The 17,412-nt window shown below is 41.5% G+C and overlaps 1 protein-coding gene across 4 annotated transcripts in view; it reads right to left on the bottom strand.

Annotated features, from left to right (window-relative positions):
* The window catches only part of CCDC88C (coiled-coil domain containing 88C), a 98,416-nt gene that overhangs the window by 48,257 nt on the left and 32,747 nt on the right, over positions 1–17,412 (bottom strand). For all 4 annotated transcript variants that reach the window (XM_027637858.1, XM_027637859.1, XM_027637861.1 and 1 more), the window contains exons 4-5: positions 10,695–10,764; positions 690–748 (exon numbers count right to left, since the gene is read on the bottom strand). In XM_027637858.1, the coding sequence (XP_027493659.1) occupies positions 690–748; positions 10,695–10,764 (129 nt within the window). The remainder of the gene's footprint in view (positions 1–689; positions 749–10,694; positions 10,765–17,412) is intronic.

Genomic DNA, 17,412 nt, shown 5'->3' with positions numbered 1-17,412 from the left:
TAAAAACACTAGATGGACCTACAAACAAGGTCAATTATCAGCATAGGCCTGCCCCCAATGCAGCCATTGTTTACGGTCTCAGAGGTTTGGTGAGCAGAACACTGATTTCTTTATCTGGTAACTGCTGTGCATTTCTGCAGTTTCCCATATACATTGCCTCTCATTTTAACAAATGCCACGTAAAGATCCCCACACTAATATACAAAGTATCTACTAATATTGTATTTTCTACACAGAATACTAAATTGAAACATTATGCAAGTAAAATCAGGATTCATTAAACAAATGTTTAGACTTGCTAAGACTATCTATTTGTTTGGCACTAACACGTACTGTTCCCCTTTGTATTTTAAAACAGTAAGAAAATAAACCAACACCAATCTTGATATCAAGAACACTGTTCAAAACTTATCTCTTCCCACTGTGTTGTCAAAGTGCATTACTTAGTTGCAAAAGTACACATCCTGTGGATGATTAAGCACTGGCAACAAATTGAGGGTACTGCTATCACACAGCGTGCTTCCTCTCCCCTGCACTTCTTTCCTTCACCTATTGTGTTTCTCACAATTTAGCTCATAAGTGGTCTTGAACTCGAGATTTGCTCATACAGCACTGATCTTTGGATAGATTTTCTCAGTCCAGGAACAAATAACAGATTCAAAGAAAGCTTATTTTTCATGAATGTTCACCTGCACGGCACAGCCCAGAACCAACAACAGCAGCTTCTTAATTTCATCCATACTTTTACCTAGAGAAGAAAAAAGGTAATCAGTACACACGTGTGACAGATAAAGTACTTGCAAGTGACTCTCTCCAAAGTATGTGCCCGAAAAGAGAAATAAGACCTCTGAACAAGTGCCTGAACAATACATATATGGCAATTATAAAGTTATCATACTTTATGTATAATAATACAGGTCTTATGGATTAGTTTAAAAATCCCAAATACAGCAGAACTTTTTTTTCCTTCATGTGCTATCCTCACCAATTATTTTCTAAGGTTTTTCTGATCATACATCAAAAAAAAAAAATTCCTTTAAATAGTTCAGTGCATATGACCAATACTTGTCTCTTGTGTTGTGATTAACAAGGATGCAAAAATCCCACCAAATCACTAACACCTCTTCCCTCTCTCCAAAAAACCCCACCAAAATAAAAGAAAAACACCCTGGGTGGAGCAAAGGAGGGCTACTCTCAAAGAAAGAATTTGCCCTAAATTCTCTTTCTGTAAACAGTTGTCACTCAGACTTCCCGAAGCTGAATACCATTCTCTGCACATAAATTCTCTCAGAGACGTTTTAGCATATAAATTCTGCCTCTGTTCTGCATCAAAGCCTGCTCACACTTTGAAGCATAAACCTGATGTGCTAAGAGGGACAGAGAATGACCGATGTAGGAAGGCTACTATGGAGCTGACCATATGCTGGGGAGCCCTGGGGCGAGGAGACACATCCCAGTTGTCACTGTAGGCAATCCTGCTGCAACCAGCAGCCCAAGGTGAGGAAAGAGGCTCACAAGGAGAACTGGTGCAGCTTTGTGCCAACTCCAGAGCTCGTTTCCACAAAGTGAACATGGATTGTTGGGTAGTAAAGAAAGTTATGCGTATCCAAGTTAGACAAAGGGAGATGGGAGGCAAGGAGCTTCAATGAGGATATAAAACATCTTCATGGAGTTAGGTTCAGGAAAAGCCTGTCCTTATCCACACTGGGGGAAGATAAGAGAAACAAAACAGGCCATTTACAGTCTTCTCTCATCCCTATACATCTGCATGCTTCCTGACACAGGGTGTGAAACTGTGGGATTAATGCTTTCATTTTATACATCCTGCTTTACTTGGGTGTTCAGTCGCTCCTATCACTAAATAGATACTAATTTCCGAGTGCAACTGTACTCCTCTACCAACACTATGCCCTTGTAAGGCTGCACTGGCAGCAAGTCAGAAGCATGTGCAGGACCCAAGGCCAGGGAACGGGAGTTAATCTGACTCATCAGTTAAGCTGTGGTAGCCCCACAGCCACACAAAGACACACTGACCTAAATTACCACGGGGTTCCTGCCATTCGCAGAACCTTGCAGCCAGCACAGCCACGTGCAGGCAGCTAAGGAAGTAACTTGTTTTCCAGTTTCCTGATTTCGGGGCACACAGGTGCCCTGAACCACTCTTTAAACATACCTTACTTGTTAAACAATTTTTTAACAACTTTTAGGAATGTTCATCTTCAAAATGTTTCAAGAATACCCTACAGAAATTATCAGTAGTCTGCACAAATGAACACCACAATTCTCAGTATCCCAGTTCCACATTAGTAACCATTAAGATTTTGCAAGCAGGATATCTTCTCTTCAACAGAAACAGCCATATTTAAAACATGTTAGTTCAGACTTCACCCTGTATATACAATATAGCTTATTTCCCTGCGGAATATTTAAAAACTGGTTTTGAAAGCTGCACAATCATTCTTACTTTTCTCCCTGTATCTAGCAGCATACAAGGCTTGCTCTTTCCTGAAAAGTTACAATTTAATATACAAATTGCATTTCAGTCTGTGAAAGTCTGATTGTTCTGTATGAATCCCAGTAACATGATCGGAAGCATAGACAGCAACACAAAAAAAGCCCCTTCAGCAACAGTAAAAAAAAAAAATAAATCTGTTACTTCATGAACAGTTCCTTTGAGGGCACTACTAGGAACAACTACTTTGGTCAGAAGGTATATTTTCAAGAAACTAAAGTCTCATTAGTTTCAGCATTGGGTTTCATTCTGCATCAGCTTCAAAGCAGATCCAGACAAGGTATTAAATGCAGAGCCTGCCTGTGGGACACAAGAGTAAGTTATTAAGTTATGGAGAGCTAGTGACTTGAGTATGTCTCCCAAACTTACTCAGGGCAGAACATCTTCATGAGAGACTGAAGGAGTAGCCACCAGGCTGCTGCTCTGGATCATACCAGACAAGTGATCCAACCCTTGTGCGCTCTGGCCACCTTCATCTGTTGACCATAAATTCCAATTCATGCATCATGGCATCACAACTATCCTCAGGGTGAGCCTAGTGGCTTGAAATCACTCATTTTAGGAAACACCAGGAATACTTCCCAACAGTGACAGCATCTCTACCATCCTAAAGGCATGTGAGCTACTCAAGCCATTCAAACCCACCTCTCTGCACCAAAAGCTTTGCTATTCTCTCCCATTCTCTAGATAACAGATGGGCACAGGTGATGCTGCATGACCCCTGTGAGGTCAAACACCTTCAGCTATCACTGCAAAGTAACTCACCAAGGTCAACCCTGGTCTCCCAACAGGGACTCACCTTGCCTGGAAACAGCACTTTGAGACCTTACCCCCCACTCCAGCCCTCCCACGAGGAAGAGAAGCTGGCAACCTATGGCAGGGAAGGACAAGCTATAGTTTACAGAAAGAAGTGAGAAATTAAGACTCAAGGTAATCATGAGATTATTAGTTTGTTACTGTTTTAAACATAACATTTGGCAGTCTGCTCTCCCCACCGGCAGCTTGCACTGAAAATTTAGCTGTCAGTATTTTTCCAAGGTTTCTTTTTTAATAAATTATGTTATGCTTGCAGACATGTAATGAAAATGAGATTGTACTACCCACTAGAAACACTTCTAAAGTTGAAAGGTCCACTTAGAAGATCTACCAGCTACACAAGTGTTTCAAAAGATCATGTATGAGTTTTAAAGAGTTCAATTTCTTAGGCTTTTATTCAGAAGTTGTTTCCCGTGAGGAGGAGACAGTTTGTTGACATTAAGGCACTTCCAGATCACTCATACTCAAGCCAGGTTTGAGTAGAATTTTAAAGCCTTGTAGATTAACAACATTGACAGGAGATTTTTAGAAGAAATAGGGTAAGAGTATGAAAAAACCTCTCTACCAATCTGAAGTGCTTTAGAGAGACTTTTCAATTAAACCTCAGAACAACCCAGGAATGGATTAATTATCCCTCTTCCCTTTCATCTCACCCACAGGAGAGCTGAGATACCACACACTTAAGTGGAGTGCCCAAGGTGACTAAGTAAGTCAGAAGCACTTGTAGGATTATTACACAGTGCAGCAGCTGAATTCTACACTCAGGACAGTGCGTCTATCCTGCATCTATCCTGCAATGCATGCAGGATCTTTATCCCTGATTCTGTCATGCCTCCTAAACAGTGAATGATTCTGTGGTGTTTTTCAAAAAGCTTGAATTGTGCTAATTTAATAAGATGGTAAAGTTCCTTGTGCACCAGCATAAACAGGAATGTGCCCGCTCCTCTATGATGGCTCATTGGAATGACACAAGTCCTTCCCAGACACCTGGAAAGAAAGTCTGCTGGGTCTACTCAGGCTTATTAGTTGACCTTACCAAGACAGTGTCCTCTTATGACCTAGGATACAAACATTTCGATCTGAGGTAGTTCCTGGTAGAGGTACCCACAAGCTGAATGAACAGGATTCAAACTAGCACTTAAAGAGAAAGGTGCTAACTGAAAAACAAACTCTTTTCTTTTATGGTTTTTTTTTTTAAATTCCAGGGCAGTTGCTCTCATGTCATGTGTTTGTGCCTGCAAGGGAGCCAGCCACCTGGGGGATTTGCAGAAAGCCCATCTGCTCCCGACCATGAGAGAGGACCAGCAGGTTTTCTGGAAAATAAAGGGAGGGAAAGCCCAGGCACCACCTGTGCATCCTGGGAACCTCCCTGTGCCAGAGCCAGAGAGAGGAGACCCCTCCGCTCTCACAGGGGGTGGAGAGTGGGAAACAGATGGCAGGACTCAGGGCGAAGGCAGACAGACGGATTAGGAGACACAACAACAACAAAAAAGAAGATCAAGGTACAGAGAGAACACAGACAATGCAAAAAATGAGAGGGGGTTGGAAAAATGTCAGAGGAAGTGGGAACGAGAGGGTCCAAGCATGTGCAATTTTAAGTTTTTTGCTGTCTCTTTCTCCATATTTCTACTCTGATGTTACTCCAGCGCAGGAGAGGGAGCGCCAGCACGTGTAGTGCTACAGGGAGCAACTGGTGGGTGTGTGGGGAAGGTGAGAAGGGGTGAAACACACGGGTGCCATTTTTCCCAACTGTAGCAACATCCTGAGCGAGAAAAGCTTGAATGTTAAATTTACACTATTGAGGCAGTGTTCTGTTATTAACTTAATATTTTATGAACCTTTCTGCCTCTGGAGGACTGTGAAACAAAATGAGGAAGGAAACCAGACATGAAAAATATCACAGTGAGAGTAGACATCTTTTACAATTTTAATGGAAAACAGCTTCTACAGACACTTGTTAGCAGAGACTTGGGCTCTCTCATTCTCAAAATGAACATGTAATTTGAAAAGTGTATCTGACTAGCAAAGTTTTTTGAAGAGGCAGAAATGAGCCTACTTCAGGCAAGTAAAACCTCATTTTAACAAAAAAAGTTAAAATCCCCCCCATAATAATTATGACTGTTTCAAAAGATTAATTGCCAGCTGTTTCCAAGCACGCTCACTAGCAGTGTTAAACTAAGGATGTCTAGAAACTAGGAAATTAAATAATGCATCTAAATAGAGGTTCGTGACCAGTACTGTAAACTGATATTCTCTGTGTGGCCACATGAATGGGTGGCCATTTATAAGGCACACTAAAACCAGAGGTAATATGAAAAGGTGATTACAGCAATGTCATAGATGATGAATAGGTTGAATGATTCTCTTATTGAGCACAGGGGAATTTGTGGTGCAGTAATGAATTGAAATAGCTGTTCAACAAAAAAAAAAAAAGACAAAAACAAAGAGGAAATTTAATGGTAGTAGCTGTCTACCATACAGTGCAGCCAAGAGAACAAATCCTGTAACATCAGCTGCATTGTTCTGCAAGTCAAATTCCTGGGAAAATTTTCTAAATCCTTTAATTAAACTTTGAAGTTTATTTTCAGCTTCCTATATTCTAGGAAACAGTAAAGTCGCCATCTTCTTACAAATGTTTTTGCTATTTTGACCGAATGAACTGAAGTAGGCAAAATTGCCCATGGCCTGGAACAAAACTATTGAGAGTACATGAAACCAAGTAAAGCTTCTAAACCCAGTAGACATGTGCCTTTTCCTATGCAAAAGCCCAACTGCTTTTTTAGTGGTGGCAGCTCTGTTTTTCCAAGAATCTCATGTTCAAAGCAGAGCTGCAGAAGCCCTCCATAGTCCCAACTGATGAGTGCCAAATGGAAGCTAAATAGCAAGAACAGCATTCACAGCCTAAGAGCTGTTCAGTTTATAATTTAATGCATGCACAGCACTTCTGGCTGTGTTTTAGAAGAAAAACATAAAATTTGCAGATAGCACTAGTGAACAGACAGCTCTGAAAAACTTGCATAGCAAAATATCATGTACCTTGTTACAAGGAATAAACCACTGAAATTGTACACAGTGAATCAGATTGAATGATCTCACAGCTCTCTGGTCTTGGACCCATGGAGTTAATACAGTCATTAGGAGCCTTCCCAGCTCAAGCAGTACAAAGCAACACTGGATTTGTTCCAGGAATGTGATAATGGGATTGATTTTTCTTCCTCTGATCAAGAAGGACCTTTTATTCAGGTAACTTACCTACAGGAGGGAGATTTCATCAAATCAAACTGGGATTTCATCACTGCCTCTCCAGCCCAACCCTGCAGACGTCCTACACCTCAGTCTCCAGCTGCTACTGCTCCCCCACTGCCCAGCATTGTCTTTGCAGCTGTCCTCTCCAGGACCCTCCTTCCTTCTCAGTCTCTGTCCTTCTGACAGAGAAGAAGGTTTCCTCTCTACCATTCTTGTTGCTTTTAAGCCCTCCCACAAGTAATTGTCTCAATCATCTCTTCTCCCCATACTGCTGTCATTCCCAGCCTCCTCACTTCTCTGTCAGCTTTCCCTGGGGCTTCCCTGTATTCATTCCAGAAGCATTGTTTCCCATGCTGATAACTACTTCATCCTCACATCTCCACATAATCTGCAGCCCTTCTTTAGCTCTCTCACTGACAGAGAGAAAATATCTTTATTTTGCTTAGTTTTCCCCTCCCAAGTGCTCCTGCCTTTCTCTGACTCCCCTCTGCAAGACAGTAGCAAAGACATCATCACCTGATGATCATTCACTCGCATTGCTCATCACAGCTTTCCTCCATTCAGCTTTTTCTATTGGTTTTACTAACTTCTCCTCAGCCTTCTCCTCCCTATTTCCTCTTTCCGAGCTTCCTATCAGCCCTTAGACAGACTTTTCTTCCTGAAGGAAGTTCTAGTCTCCACTTCTGTAACCATTTCTTCAGCACATCTTACCAGTTATCATCTACCTAAGGGTATGATTAAGGTGAGCTCCTCTTGAAATCCTGTCCCTCAGACACTCTCCTCCATGAATAGATTCTTTAAACCAAACACATCTCATGTCTCTCTTCTCACCACCTTCCTCTGTAGCATCTAAGCTGGGAACTGGTTCTCAAAAATCATTATAAAATATGGCAAAATTAGTATTTTTTATACACACATACCCCATCAATTTTCGACATCCAGAAGTTACATTTTTGCATTCTTTATCCTTTTTTCCCAAGTTCTGAATAATGCCAATGATAAACTCAGCAATGAAGAGAATAAATTTTAAAAGACATTAAGAAAAAAAAAAAGAGAGAATAAATAAAAAAGCCCAAGCCACCACATTTCAAAAGATGTCAGAAAGAGAAGCAAATTTTCTGGTTAAAATTAAAGGAGCTAGAACACCAGAACATATGCATGATCAGCATCTTTCCTATGAAAGACACAGGTGCTTTCTTCAAAGAAAAGAGATCTAAAGTGCTGACAAAAACCAGCAGGACAACGATTGGAAATTATAGTTAAATACAGGACAGCTTTCGAGTGTGCAGCTTTCCCAGGAACCAAAACTGTAGTTACCACATTGTAAGTCTCCTGCCAGCTGTCGCTCAGGAATGGCTGTGACAACCAGCCAACCTTTTCCATTGACACTTAGCCAGCAGAGACACTGCCGTGTTGGCCCAGACATTTCTATTCAGTAGCATTCTTGATGCTAGCAGCCCACTGCCCATATGACCAAGAAAAGCAACAGCTCTTGTATTTTGACATTCTTTGCCCATAACTGCAGCCTGTACAGCAGAATTAAGACTTGTGGACTTAAATCTGCTTGCTGAAGAAGCAGATTACTTACTCTCAGTTCAATTTTAATGCAGGAAGTGCCAAGACCATGAGTTTCAGTGACCCATCATCTGCTAGTATTCTTTTCTGACAAATCCTTTTTTGTACATACGCACTCTACTGCTACTAAAAGCAGCAAAATAAAATCTTCTGCCAAGGTTTTTGCCATTTGTTTGTTCTGGATATGCTGATTACCATGTCATTCCCCATCACTGCTGACAGTGTTCATTCAAGTTTACCTTCTTTGGTAAAACCAAATACATTGTTCTTTGTGCTAGCATAGGGCTAAGGCAGAGATACCATGGACATGCAAAAAACCAAACCAACGAAGCGACAAAACGTTTCATTTCAAAAATGTAGTTCAAAGAAGTCAACTTCATTTTCAGGCTAAACAGCTTTCATTTTGTCTCACTGAATGCACTGGACTCCAGACAAGAGCTCGTGGGCTTCCACCTTACTTTTGATGTGATATCTCATGAGACGGGTATTGTCTAGATAACATGCCCAGTCAAATGTTTTTCCCTTTGTCCATTCTCTTTCGAACTTTTTCCTATATTTTCATATATGTATTTTTCTCTCCATCCTCAATTTTCTTCCCACATTTCATTTGCAACAGTTACTCCACACCTTATGGCAATTCTGCAAGACTCTGGGTGTGCACATATTGCCAGAACTAAACTGATTATACAGGCACATAGGACAGAAAACCTCAAAGACAGCACATGATTGTCCTATGGCACTCTGCCTCCTGGGCCACTTCACAGAATCACAGAATATGCTGAGCTGGAAGGGACCCACAAAGATCACCGAGTCCAACTCCTGGCCCTGCACAGGACCATCTCCAAAAGCCACACCATGTGCCTGAGAGTATCATCCAAATGCTTCTTGAACTCTGTCAGGCCTGGTGCTGTCACCACTTCCCTGGGGAGCCTGTTCCCAACCACTGTCTAGGTGAAGAACCTTTTCCTAATGTCCAACCTAAACCTCCCCTGAAACAACATCAGGCCATTCCCTCAGATCCTGTCACTGGTCACCATAGAGAAGAGATCAATGTCTGCCCCTCCTCTTCCCCTCACGAGAAAGTTGCAACTGCAGTGAGGTCTTCTCTCAGTCTCCTCCAGGCTGAACAGACCAAATGCCCTCAGCTGCTCCTCATGCAAGTTGCAGCAGGGGCTGAAGAGATAACTTTCAAACAACCAGTTGCTATTCTGGGTTTGGCAAGAACTCACTCATTTATCACACATGTATGTGTATGACATGCAAATATACATGTATCATATATATTTATATGTACAAGTATATAAATATATCAGTGTTACATTCTAGAGACAAAGTTGTGAGATTCAGAGGTGCTCAAATATTTCTAGTTTGCCTACAAATACATATAGTTTATTGAAAAGCATCTTTGTAGTATGGCCCGTTTAGGAGACTTGGTTGCCAGAGTTCCTTAAGAGCAAGTCTCAGCCCGAACAGTGGTGGCAAATGGAGTTAAATCCAGCTAGTGGCCGGTCAGAAGTAGTATTCCTTAGGGCTCAGTATTAGGCCAGCCCTGTTTAATATCTTTATCAATGATATGGACACGGAGACCAAAGGCACCCTCAGTAAATTTGAGGATGACACCGAGTTGGGCAGGAGTGTTGATCTGTTGGAGCGTCAGAATGCTCTGCCTGGAGATCTGTACCGGCAGGATCAATGGGTTGCAGCCAGCTGTATGAGGTTCAAAGCAGTAAAGGTCCTGCCCTTGGGTCACATAACCCTCTGTAACGCTACAGGCTGGGGGCAGAGCAGCTGGAAAACAGACCAGAGGAAAAGGACCTGGGAGTGCTGTTCAACAGCTGGCAGCAGTGTGCCCGGGTAGCCAAGAAAGCCAATGGCATCCTGGCCTGTACCAGAAATAGTGTGGCCAGCAGGACTAGGGCAGTGATTGTCCCCCTGTGCTTGACCTGGTGAGGCCACACCTCAAACCTGGTGTCCAGTTCTGGGCCCCTCAACTCAAGAAAGACATTGAGGTGCTGGAGTATGTGCAGAGAAGGGCAGTAGAGCAGGTGAAGGGTCTGGAGAGTAAGTCTTATGAGAAGCAGCCGAGGGAGCTGGGGTCATTTAGCCTAGACAAAAGGAAGCTCTTGGAACTTTATTGTTCTCTGCAACTACCTGAAAGGAGGTTGTAGTGAGGTGGGGGTTGGTCTTTTCTTCCAAATAACAAGCGATAGGTCAACAGGAAATAGCCTCAAGTTGCACCAAGGGAGGTTTAGGAATATTTTTTTGGATATGAGAAAAAGTTTCTTCACTAAAAGGTTGTTCAAGCATTGAAACAGGCTGCCCAGGGAAGGGGTTGAGTCACAATCCCTAGAAGTATTTAAAAGACAGAGATGTGGTGCTTAGGGACATGGTTTAATGCTGGACTTGGCAGTGCTGGGTTAAGGGTTAGACTCTTAAAGGTGTTTTCCAACCTAAACTAGAATAGAATTACAGAACTCTTTAGAAAACAAAACAGATTTTGTTTAGCATTACAGAGGAGAGGGATGAAGAACCTCAAACTACTCACCAGAAAGAGGATCTTTGCCAATCATTAAAACATTTGGTAAATTCATCACAATCAGCTGCTGCAGGACCTCCTAAACAAAAGAGAACAACAGGCAAAGTTCAGTGTGAAGGAATCCAAATCAATCGCACCACAAAGAATACAAAGCTCCATCAATTACAAAGCTTTTAACATACTGGCAGGTCAGAGGTTGTGAGAGGAAGCCCCACTTGAGAGAGAAATCCTTATTTGAAGATAGCATCAGGCTGCACAGCTAACATACACTAATCACCTCTTTTAACTACAGCTAATATAGAACTTAAAGGGTCCCACGGCACTACTCAGAATAAATGCATGACCATGCCAGGCACAGCAATCATTCATGCCTTTACCCCAGGTATGACCTGTATCCATCTGATTTGTAACATACAGCTGATGTCATGTTTCAGGGCGTATAAATGCAGCTGCTTCATCAAAGGTACCTAAGCCATTCTGTAAAGTTTGAGTAACTCAAATAATTGGTCAAATTATTTCATAGGTCTGAGAATTTAATGACAGGCTGGGGAAGTGGGTGCGAAGGAAAAACTCTTGACCAGGCATCTGGCACTGGATATAAAGTTCTAGATTTGTTTGCATTGTTTTTGATGGGGAGTAAAACAGATTTAAGTAGGTCATGAACCTCATCTAAAGGTCATTTTATTTTGGAGGAGGTGACAGAAGGGAGGTGCATCAGGTTCAACATTTAAATGGCAGCTGCCTGAAGAAGCTCTGAAGTGACAGAATGGCTTAAGGGAGAAGAAAAGCTACAGGCCCTAGTGCAGGCAAAATGTTTAAAGTTGGAGAAATAAATACCTTGGGGACTCTGCACAGTAATACGATCAGCCATGTACCCCAGAAACACACAGAGCACAGGAGTACAGTTGTTAGCTTTGACCTGCAGTTACCAGCACTCATTTGTGATGATCTGAATAAAACATTTTGCAGGCAAGTATTTATTTCACATAAGAAGCCTGGGAGTAAAATGGCTGTGTGAATGAAACGCTGTGCTGGGATTCAGGAAACAAAGGTTCACAGATACAACTCTACCAAATGTTTGGCAGGTGCCTTTTCCCGGCTTGTCTCCACTTCCCAACCTACCCCTAGGCCACTGGAAGGGCACAGGCATTGATACTTGCAGAGCATTCACAGCCAGGGGAAAAAGCACCACAGCCCAGCACAGAAACACACTTCCTGAAACAATCACCCATTCACCCAAACACTTCCTCTCCAAGCTACCCATTGTTATTTCTCTGCTTTCAAAGTTATACCACAGGAAGAAAATTAGGCCTGATTGAAAGAGGAAACAATCCAGAAAGCCTGCAGCACTTGATAAGCACTCAGAGTGGCTATTCTATAAGAAAAAAAAAAAGTTTTGGACGTAACATATTTCATTTTTTCCCTCTGATCCATACCAAAACATACTCCTCCACAGTTCATCTTTTGGGTAAAGCAGAAATACCTGTGTCACAGCTGATGGGCTTTCTGTGCTGTTAAGAAAAAAAGGCTCTACAAACCTTTATGTAATGTGAAGTTTGGCTAATGCAGACCAAACATTTACTGACTCATTAGCCAAATGGATTTTATATTTTGGGCATTTGAGATGCCTTAAATAAAGTTTGTTTGCATCTGTTACTACAACAGGTGCAAAAACTATTGGATGTAATGGCACATGGCTTGACTGTAATATGTGCTATGACAATACAGCATGACACTGAGGCTTTAAACAAAGAAAATCAGACTTTGCCTATACTGAAGTATTGAGCTTTAACCAGCAATTTCCATGGCAAAAAAAAAAAAGAAAGAATTGTGCTTCCAGTCACCCAGCATGTGGAGCAGCACTGAGGCAGGAATGCATAAGGAATTTGCGTTGTCTTTGTGTAATCATCAGATCACTAGCTATTTAACTGGCAGACACAAAAGACATTACAGCTAACCTTTATGATGTTAACATTCCCATGAGCTCCTTCTGCAAAATTATTTGAGTATACAATCCAACATAACCATGACTGAATGCCCGCAAAACTGCTTGAGCTCAGTATTTTCTGGCAGGAATCTGACAGTCACTGAATAAAAGCTGAACTGGCCCCAAGCCTGGAAGAATGATTTGTTAATTCAGATTGAAAGATTAAAATGTTTCAAGAGGTGATACTCTGACCTTTTTATATTTAAAATAAAATATTTAAACAGATAACTATATTGTTCTAAAAGCCTTCACCTTCAGATTAGTCCTTGTGATGATAATACCTGGCTGTTATGCAAGTGCAGCTCACTGGCAGATCTTAGCACTTTCTAAAGGAAGGTCAATGTCACTGCCCTCCTTTTTCAAGTTAAGGAAAGAGAGTCAAAGAAACAGAGTTACTTCAGTTTAATAAACTATCCTCTGTGAACCAATGTGCCACTCACACAGCTGCAAGTGTGAGATAAAATGTGTTAAGGGAAAGCTCATACATGGATGAATTCAGCTCAGATTTTGTCTGGGCTGAAACCACAGAAAGTTAGTGAGGCTCAGCAGACACCCAGTGACTGACTCAGGAGCTGTGATAATGAGTCCATGCCTCAAATCCATTGCTTAAAATCCCACATCTAGAAATACAACTAATGTCCCCCCTTCTCCCAGGAGCAAATCAGGAATTCTTCAAATTTTATCACTTATCAACATTTTCTTGTTTTCCTTCTCTGAAGTAGCAATAACACAGGTTGACAAGTAAAACACTGTGCCTCAGCCTGGGTTCTTGGTTCCCCTCACATCTTACCACTCCTCCCTGAAGACCCTATAAAGTCAAACTTAGGCTTCAGGCAGGGAACTGTCCTGTTCCAGCCTGTGAACTGGCACTGAGGACCAAACAGCTCCACAGACCTGACCATCTCCCAGGGTGCAGCTACACTGGACATGGGGTTAACCTGGACACACCACTGAAGCCCAGACAGCAAAAGAAATGGTTGATAAAATGCAACATTTCCCCACAGGGACAGCAAGTTACGTTATTGCATTATATAAAAGGCTGCTGTTATGCTCAAATTCAAACATAGCGGTGAGACAGGGCAGCAGAGGCAGAGATGGTGTGCACGTGTCCTTCTGCCTCAGGTGACCAGCATGGCTGGGGGCAACACATCCAGGCAGGAGCTGCTGGAGAGCAAAACAGCGTTTTCAAACATTTTAAATAGCTCACAACAACCCGGAGTACCCTGGAGAGCAACTGTACAAGCAAAAAATCTAATTTCTCCTGTGAGAAACCTTTTAATCATTTTTACAGCATAACTAAAGTTCGGTTCAAACAGTAAAGGTTACGGCAACAACATATGGTTACAATTTCTCAGATTATGAGAACCACTAGGGTCTGAGTTGCCAGCTTTACAGCTAGACCATTAATCAATTCAGAACCCAGCTACTGCAAGTCAGTAAGTACCTCCCTCAGACTACAGCTTGCCTTTTCTATTTATTTTTTTGTTGCTAATGAGATTTCCATAAAAAAAATAATATTGGTATCAGCAGTGTTATTTAAGGAATCAAAACAAATCCCCATCAGGCCTTAGTGCAGTGTCCATAGGTTTGTGAAATGCTCCTCTGCCAAAGATCAGGGTATTTTAAGCTTGAAGAGATTTGTGAAAAATCTTTTGACAGCAGTGATTGTTTCAAGAACAGACGCTTCTACATAGCACATCAACACCACTATCACGAAATATTAAAATCAGCAGTCAAGTTTTACACTATTTGTGCCAGACCCCAAACTCAGTAAATGAAGCCCACAGAAGTTTCAGCAAGCAGTTACATGACCCCATATTGACAGGGAGGGCTTTTCAAGTGAAGGTCACACTGGGTGTTCAACCTGGATCACTTCCTCTGCTGCACTTGCCCCCCAGAGACATGGAGCCTGAAGTAGGCTGGGACAATGGGCAGACCCAAACAACAAGGATACCACCTAAGCCAAAGGTAAGTTTTGCTGAAAGCTACTAGGCCCTCCAGGACTGGTACACCAATGATTCAGAAACATCACTAAATTACCCAGAAATCACTAGGACAAATATAAATAAATAAATGCTGTGTTCTCATTAGCAGCCTTCTGGTGTCTAAGCTCTTGCTGTGCACTTGCTTCACATTTGCAAGCTCTTTGCAATCACTTTTTAAAGAAAGAAGCTTAAGACAAAATAAAGCCAAAATTACCCCCACAAAGATTCCAGTAGTCAAGAGCTTTAAGAAAAACCAAGACATACAAGATTCAGGATAAAATTCTAAGCACAGAGTTAAGCACTTAGGCTTATTAAAAGCATGAACAAACATATTCATTCCCTCCATCTGAAAGTTTCTAATCATTCTGGAGTGCTGAGGCACATTTTATCTCCTCTTTTTATCCCTCCAAGATCACACAAACCGGACGTTTGCTCTTTGCCTCAGATCGTCAGAAGAGATCCAGTGGAAGCTCTCCCTCTCAAGTCACCATGGTCACATATTAACATTTTATTTACCTGTGACAGGGTAAGTGGGCCCCTTGTAATTTTGTAGGAACAAAGTCCCCTTGTCCATACTATACTTTGATGCACGTTTGCTTCTTAAAAATACATGTGCAATAGCATGGAATAAAATGGTCTTCAGGTATTATTCTTGGATGCATTTTTTTAGTGTCACTTAAGCGTGTCAACAGCTCTTGCAAAGTACATGTTGCTAGGAAAGGAGTAGGTAAAATTGACCCTTCCATGGCTGAGAGACCAGGCAAATATAAGCTTTACACAAAAACCTTTCCCTGCACTGCCATACAGCACAGCATTAAAGTTGAGTAAGTACTAGCTTCTCATGCAGAATTAAATTAACCTCTGCCTGAATCCTAAACAAGAGTACTAAATAAATTATGTAAGGGGAGAGGCAGTCTACCAGTCATTGTAATTCAATGCTCAAGCCAAGCAATTCCATTTAAGTATATTGCTTAGCTATAAAATGCTAATTGCCCAGCTGACTGGAAGCCAAATGGTGCTTTCCTACTTAAAATGCCCATGAGGAAAAACCACCATCGGCTTTATTTATATCAGCAAAAGCAAACAGTACCCAGCCAGGTTTAGCTGCATCTCAGGCTAACAGAGCAGGAAAAGTTCAGCAGAGTCCTATCTGTGCAGCACAGCCATCATCTTATTCCTGATAACCTCAATATGGATCTCATCTCACAAACATCCTTGCAGTGGGAAACATTTGGTGAGACACTGAATGCTTAGATAAGGTCTCAGCAGGAATCAATGGACATCTGCACCAGCCCACAGCCTCCCAGCAGCAGGATGCGGTGACAGCTTTGCCCCTACACATCTTAAGGTCCCTTTGGATGCTACCACAAAGACAGGCTGGAGCTGCATTTCCCAGACAAGGAGCACTCCAAGTCCAAGGGATCACTGAATACAAGTTTTTCTGGAATCAGAACTCTAAGGAAGAGCAAACACTCAGGCTAATGAAAAAGATTTAAAATTTAAACATATTTTTAACTACAAAATAAGACACAAGGGTTGTTTTTTAAATATGCTTTTTTTCAAAGTTTCCACTTTCGTATTAATATAATAATGAAAACAAGCTATTTTGCAGCATACAAGGAGGTTCCATTTTAAAAGAAAAATATATTTGTCTTCCAATAAATATAAACTTCGTAAAGGTTGGGGGGTTTCCTATAATTATCTAAGGAGTTATTAATGCTGTCAGAGAAATAACTCAGAGTAAGAATCTGTGAACTATAGGACAGGGTCTCACAAAAGATTAGACAAGATGAAACAAGTTGTTGCAGGGGAATGACAAGAAAGTGAAACACAAACAGATCTTCTGTTGACATGTTTTCCATGTACATCTTACCATGCCAGCACGCCTGATGACACTATGTGTGTGACTCAGTACTCACTGTTTCCCTGCCAACACATTATATACATGACAAAATTTGATTAAGAACTTCACTCATCTCTGTAACAATTGTACTCGTTATGTGACCAACTACAGGATTAGCTGTCTTTAAAGGGATTATTTTTTGTCTTCTGAAAACCAGCAAATTACAAAGCACACTTCTAAAGACCCTTCAAGTGGAAACCTAAAAGCCAGTAAAATAACTGTTGCCTCATCTGCTGAAAATAATCAGTTCTGACAATCGTAGACTGGAATCTCAGTGGGAGGGGATGTGAAGGAATCATACCTAGTCTTAACCATGCTCAGCCTGTGCAGGGTGCAGATAACCCTCTAAATGACAGAAACGTACGCTATGTAAGTCAGGTTTTATGAAAAAAAAAAAAAATACACAAATGAAACTTGGATGGCACAGAATAGAGTATCATACAAAAAAAAAAATTAACTAATAGGACCCAGGCACAACCACAATCATCCACCCAATTCATCGTTATGGCTCAGGTTTTGTTATTTGTATTAGAGTAGTGCAGAGGTCCCAGGCAGGAGCAAAACCTCATCCGCTGGAGCTATACAAACATGTAGTGAGACATCCCTGGAACAAAGAGCTTGTCATATATACCCAAGGCATCAGTAGGCTGATGAAAAAATAGTAACAAGCAATGGAGGAAGGAAATGAAAATAGGATTCCGTGGTTATAATATGATCCATTGTGTGCACTCTTGCTGCTTTATGAACTGGTTAAATCAACTCCTCCAGGCTGGACACAACTAAATCACTCCACAAATCACAGGGCACGCCAAGCAAGGCAAGTCCTGATAAACACATTTACTTTAAGATGAA

Source organism: Corapipo altera, unplaced genomic scaffold, assembly GCF_003945725.1.
Source record: "Corapipo altera isolate COAL_440 unplaced genomic scaffold, ASM394572v1 23, whole genome shotgun sequence".
NCBI lineage: Eukaryota > Metazoa > Chordata > Aves > Passeriformes > Pipridae > Corapipo > Corapipo altera.
The sequence above is the reverse complement of the archived record's forward strand: the minus strand, read 5'-3'. Positions and strand labels throughout refer to the sequence as shown.